At 50.3% G+C, this 6298-nt stretch overlaps 1 protein-coding gene across 2 annotated transcripts; it reads right to left on the minus strand.

Moving 5' to 3' along the window:
• Positions 1-385: 385 nt before the first annotated feature.
• On the minus strand, positions 386-5904 carry PGAP4 (post-GPI attachment to proteins GalNAc transferase 4). Of its 2 annotated transcripts, none has more exons than XM_082205068.1 (2): positions 5696-5904; positions 386-2940 (listed from the first exon to the last, which is right to left on the minus strand). In XM_082205068.1, the coding sequence occupies exon 2, from the start codon at positions 2837-2839 to the stop codon at positions 1652-1654; it is 1188 nt and encodes a 395-aa protein (XP_082061194.1). In that variant the 5' UTR covers positions 2840-2940; positions 5696-5904; the 3' UTR covers positions 386-1651. The 2 variants fall into 2 exon arrangements, with proteins under 2 accessions (XP_082061194.1, XP_082061195.1); XM_082205069.1 differs by lacking the exon at positions 5696-5904 and adding an exon at positions 5199-5215.
• Positions 5905-6298: the final 394 nt, after the last annotated feature.

A 6298-nucleotide genomic window follows, 5' to 3' on the forward strand; every position in this document is an offset into this window, starting at 1 on the left:
AGATTCGGACATTTAAGCTGGCACATTCTACCTGAGAACCCCCTGCTATTCTATCGTACCCAACAAATGATTTCTAGGAGATGCGACAGTGGTTTATTGTATTTGCAGTGCCTGAAGTTTTTATGGTTTTTATAGTTATTGTTGCTTTTCTTTTTATTCCCTTTGTGAATGATGCCATGGCCTTTGGCTAGTGCAATAAAGTTTATGATGATGATGCAGATACTGCTAGTAGGCGAGACGCTCAATGAAAGAATGACATAACAAACAAAACAGATATTAAGACAAAGGTGAACGCACCCTCTTTCTGGAAATTTATATTGTTTTTGATATAGGCTAAAGCTGTTTACAAAATAGTTCTGTCTTCTAAAAAGACAACAGATAGGAGTTCTCATTGAAGGGAAAGTGTCTCTTAAAAATAGTTTATTGTAGAGGATATAAAGCTATTTTAAAGAGTTTATAAAAAGTAACACTTTTGCAATCTTCATCTCATTGTCGAGCTTTGTGCAGTCCTAGTATTTATCTGCCGAGAGCACCAAGAAATGAGCAGAAACCCCATGTGACACAGCTATTGTTGGACTGCACTATTTCTGACTCCTCGTGCATCTCCCCCTTTTCGCCTTGCACCAGGGATGGGGATTGGATCCAGCTGGCGGGTTGGATCCTGACCTTCCCCACTGGCCAAGTTTCATAGGTGGGCAGGGCCACCTTATCACCTGACATCACTCGATGTCAAAATGACATCAGGCGATCCATCTTCACCACCTTGGTGCATGGTGCTTTGAAGCCCCGGCAAGTGGCCAATCATCGGGCCTTCAAAGCAACCTGCATGGTTCTCTTCAACCACCACCAACCAGCTGAGTGTTGGCGCTTGCACCATGCATGGGGCTTCGCAGGTGCTGCTAGTCAGCTTACCCTCCCCACTAACCAAGCCCCATCATTACTTGCCCCACACCAGACCCAATATGGGATGGCCAAAGCTGCCTTGAGTCTGAGCCAGGGGAAAGGTGGGGTACATCACCATTGCCTACATCACCATCACCACCACCATCATGGAGGCATGGGGAGAGGGGGGCTAATTAGGTCATATGCCCTCCCAACCCGTAGAAAACTAGCGTCTTAGGGGCAGGGGAAGGCTCATCTACAGCATTTTCCTCAACATGTTTGTCTCGTGCATTTCATGGGAAGCCTTCAGCCCCCGCCCTGGCAGTCTGGGAACAGACCTCACCCAGGGGCTTCCGGTTCCTCTGTCGGGATTCACAGAATGCTGTGAGAGATAGTAAGTCTGCAGGCTTGAGTTTGCTAGCTGATACAATCAGCCTGCAATACTTTCTATGGAAGTGCTGGGTCAGCGGTAATGTGCTGACAGTTGATTAGCTGTCCTCGGTTTAAAAGGGAAACCCATCCAGCAGTAAAGGGGTGGTGTAGAAGAGTGTGGTCAGAGAGGGAGAGATAGAAAGGTCTTCCTATTTGCCTTAAGGTGCAGCCAGGTACTCTGTATGAACTGCTTGTGTATGATAGCCTGCAGATATTTGTATATATCGCTCACAATAAATACACTGCACTGAAGAACCTGGAACTCTGAGCATTTCTGCTAAAGTGCCGCGAAGAATTCGCGACTCCCTCTGCTCCAGCTCTTCGTATACCTGAGGAGTCAAAGCAGCTTGGGATTGATGTTTACCCTGAGACTTGAAAACATCCCCACGTGCCTGACCAGGTTGGGCTCCACCACGAAGGCCCGCTCGCCCTTGGTGCGCAGCAGCGAGTACAGGGCCGTGTCTTTGGCGAAACCCGACTGGCAGCGCAGCTTCTTCAGGTAGCCCAGCGCGCGGCGGGCAGAAGGGGCAGAGAACAGCATGGCAGGGGTGCAGCACTCGGTGGCAGGCACAACGTTGTAGAGGGGCGGGGCCAGGCGGCGCAGCTCCAGGAGGTAGTGACGCCCAACCAGCTCCACCAGCAGCATGCTGTACAGGGCAAAAAACAGGGCGACAGGCCAGCTGGGGCCGGGGCGGCCGCCCGCCCAGGCATACGCGAACCCCAGCAGCGAGCCGCCCAGCATGCCCACTCCGAGCCACTCCAGGATCCTCATGGGCTCCGGGTTGAGGTAGCGCTGCAGTCTCTCGGGGTGGTAGAGCTTCACGTAGAGGGCGTCTCGGAGGTGGGGCTTGGAGAAGCGGACCTGTAAGAGGTGGTTCAGCACCGGGAAGATCTCATCCTCTGGGACGGCATCGTCTTCCACCAGCAGCACGTGTTCCGGGTCGTAGTCCTGCAGCGACTTCTCCAGGCAGTAGGCGTAATCCAGCTTCTCCTTCTCAAACTGGTTCAGTGACGGCTCCGGAGCCTGCCGGCTGCCGTAGCGGTTCGCCACGCCAAAGAAGCTGGCCAGCAGCTGGGCATCTGCATGGCTGCTGGGGTCGGCCTCCACATTGCAGAGCAAGATCTGATGGCGCCGGCAAGGGGCCCCGCACTGGCGGAGCAGGCTGTGGAAGCGAGACGCCACCTGGAGGACATAGTGGAATTCGGGTTGCCGCTGCACGGTGATGATGGTGATGAGCAAGCCCGTCCGGCGGGCCTCGCCGGGCTCCGGCTCAGAGGCATTGTGCACCCGCAGCCTCTCAAAGTAGTGGAGGGCTCTCAGGCCGTCCTCCTGGTTCTGCCGGAGGAAGTCTTGGCTCATGGGGCTCAGGTACCAGCGCCGCAGGTAGTAGTAAGAGTGAAGGAGGTGGTGGCAAGTCAGGGGCGCCAGCACGACGAACGTCACCGCCGTCAAGGCAAGGAGCTGCAGGAAGGGGCTGGACCAGCGGCACAGCCTCCCAAAAGGCTGCAGTCCTCGCGGCAGCATGGCAGCCACTTCCAGGGGGTCCCGGGCTCATGCCTCAGGCCATTACTCGGGGCCGGAGGGTCTTCCGGTTGGGTAATGGAGCTGAATTGCTAGGGTCAGATCTGTGAAGAGAGGTGGGGGAGGGGGGGAGAAACAACATTTGTGGATTGCGTCGCATCAGATCAGGCTGATTCAGAAGTGAAGGTACAAAAAGACGAGGGGCCACCACAATCTCTGCTGAGAAGCCAAGCTGCAGCAGAGGAAGGAAGAAAAGGAGTGCAAGGCCACTCTGTTGCTCCGGCTGAGACCCCAGCTGTTTTCCATGCCTCCACTCTTTGAACTTTCCCTCCCCAGTTGCCTATTAAAAGAGCCTGTCACCAAAACCTTGCATCTGAGTTTGTTTATGCCAGGCATAGGCAAACTCGGCCCTCCAGATGTTTTGGGACTACAACTCCCATGATCCCTAGCTAACAGGACCAGCGGTCAGGGATGATGGGAACTTTAGTCCTGAAACATCTGGAGGGCCGAGTTTGCCTATGTCTGGTTTATGCTCTCTCCTTTCCCAGTACGTTTTTCTGTTATTTATTTTATTTGTTTATTTCATGAAATTTATTAGACTGCTTGCTTGTAGGATAGAACCTCAAAGCAGTTCACAAAAAAAGATTAAACAATAAGATGACCACTAAAAAAAAAATGCACAGCTATAATTTTAAACATACAAAAAGCTGAAACCAGATCAGAATAGACCAAACTCGTACAAACTTTCTAAACATCTGGGTAGGCTTCTCGAAATTAGCAGTGTCTTCAGCAGGGACCAAAAAGAATAGTGAAGGCACCAGCCTGATATCTATAGGAAGGGAGTTATAAAGTGCCACTGCAGCCGTACTGAATGACTCCGTTCTTACGGTGCGGGTATTGTGTGGATCGTATAAAAGTGTGAGTTCCACCAATCAAAGTGGGCGCGTGAGAACATCTGGGGTAAGGCAATCTTTTGCGCTACACCTTTTAAGATTAAACATCTGAGGCTGCTGGCTGTCCTGTTTGTAGTGATCCTCCCCCCAATCGTTTTTATGTAAATGTAAATTTATAACAATACCAAGTACACATCCGTATATAGAGATTACTCTGAATCCTGAGACTTCCCACAATCCCTTCCATGGGTCTTATTGTTAACATTTTCGACTGCACATTATTTCATAATCTATATTTTGTATCTGTCCATGTGGTCTGAAATATTTGTTACATTACAAGCGATATTAAAACCCTGCTAATGTTTTCATCTGCTTACAGCGGTCTCCTAAATAAATTATAACCCCCCCCCCCATTCTTTCCTGAAGTTTTTGTCTTCTTGGTTCCTGAGCGTGTTTGTAGCGATTTCTAAGTTGTTCTGGAGGCTATTTTGTTTTGTTTTGTTTTGGCTGACGAGCAGAACTAAAATGTAAACTATCATAGATGCCTGCCTGGAACCAGAAAGGCCTGTTCATGAAGTTTTTTTTTTGTGGTTTAAAGTTGATTATGTGATAATCCTAATCCTCGAAGAAAAGAATGTGTTAGAATTTTCCCAGGCTAGATGGCTCAGTTGGTTAGAGCAAAGTGCTGATCATGCCTAGGTTGCAGGTTCGATCCCTATATGGGATAGCTGCATATTCCTGCATTGAAGGGGGTTGGACTAAATGATCCTCAGGATCCCTTCCAACTCTACAGGTCTATGGTTCTATAGGATGAGACTTCCCAGCGGGCCTGGTTAGGTTCCCCCTACTCAAGCAGAGCTTTCTTTTTAGAAAAAGGTTTTTATACATTTGTTTTATGTAGTTGTGCAATTTTGTTTTTTGAACTGCCACAGGAAACGAAGTATTGGGCATACTTCACTAAAGACGAGACGTTAGCCAACCCCCTTACACCAGTGTAAGGTCACTGATCACATGGTATTAAAGGTAGTTTACACAGGTAAGGTCAAGCAAAGGAGAATGGGGCAAGGTAATCACAAGTATCGCCAGCTGGCCTCTCCTCCAACTTTAGAATGGTGTTATGAAACATCGCCAGGCAGCTGTCACGGCTGTCAGAGGTCTCTTTTGAAAGAAGTGTTTCTTACGCCATGACAGCCCCTCTAGAAGTGAATGCACTGCCCATAGACGGGCAGGACAAGGGAAACGCTTGCTCCTGCCCCACAAAACTACTTGGAAGAGAAAAAACAATCTTGAGTGTGCCTTCATTTTAATCTGGCAGAGCTCAGCTGGTAGGAGTTTTGCAGAAATCCTGTGGCTTCCGTGGCCATAGTTCAAGAGATTCATGTAACAAACAATGCCATTGCAGGAGATTAAAGAAAACTCACGCTGGAAAGGCAGGGCAGCTATTTCAAGAAGATAGAATGAAGTTGTACCTGCAGACATTAAGTCCCATCTCTGCCTGTTCCCCAGGGCTAAACCATTCGAGTGGCAGCCTCGGCCTCTTCCTTCCCCGAATGCAGACCGCATTTGAGGTAGTCCCTTTATTTCCAAACTCGGAAATTTTAATCCTCGTGTCTCTCGCGCCTGCTCTCTCTTCCCCGCCTCAGTTAACCGGAGATTAGTTTCCGGCATAACACACCCCTATTATTTTCCTCGGAATCAGCAGCTTCCGTCACCCCACCTCGCCCTCAATGCGCGGGGATGAATTAGGGCACCACACAATAATAATCGGCAGAAAAGCACCCGGAGGTCATGGGGAGCCCCACAAAGATCTCGGGCCGGCCTGGATGCTTGAACCCCAGTCCCCTGCGCCCGCCCCGTGCGTCTTTACGCACAGAAATGCCTTTTCGAAATGGCCCCGGACAAGCTTTCCACCTGCTTACAGGAAGGTTTAAAAAAAACGGAGCTGATCTTTCCGCCGCTCACATACCTGGGGAAAAACAATCATCGCAGATACGAGTCGAAGAAAGCCCCTCAAGTGGGAGGAGAGCGTGCTGAACCCCACCTTGGAGCAGAACCGGCACTTAATCCCGAGTCCTCCCTGTTGCCCCTTTACGCGTCCCGGCAACAGCTCGGAATCCGAGTTCCGCTTTTTCCTGTTTGCTTGTTGCTCTCCTGCTCACCGGCAGGTTCCCCTCCCCCCCCCCCCGTTTTGTTTCCTCCCTTGCCTCTCTCTCTGGCAACGAGGGTGGGATCAAAGACGTGAAGGCTGGACATGTGACTACCGCGGCCAGAGAGAGAGAGAGAGAGAGAGAGAGACGCAGAGCGGAATCCCAAGTCATAAAAAAGAGTTGCCTGCAGCAGCTGGTGCTAAGCGTCTTCTAGACCAGGCATAGGCAAACTCGGCCCTCCAGATGTTTTGGGACTACAACTCCCATCATCCCTAGCTAGCAGGACCAGTGGTCCGGGATGATGGGAATTGTAGTTCCAAAACATCTGGAGGGCCGAGTTTGCCTATGCCTGGGCTAGACGCTTGGCGACAGATTTCTGATGAGATTCAAGAATCATAGAATTGTAGCGTTGGAAGGAACCA

This window comes from Podarcis vaucheri, assembly GCF_965113315.1.
Source record: "Podarcis vaucheri genome assembly, chromosome: 17".
NCBI classification, from domain to species: Eukaryota; Metazoa; Chordata; class Lepidosauria; order Squamata; family Lacertidae; genus Podarcis; species Podarcis vaucheri.

Coding starts and splice junctions, on each gene's coding strand:
- PGAP4 (XM_082205068.1), bottom strand. CDS start 2,839: ATGCTGCCGCGAGGACTGCAGCCTTTTGGGAGGCTGTGCCGCTGGTCC.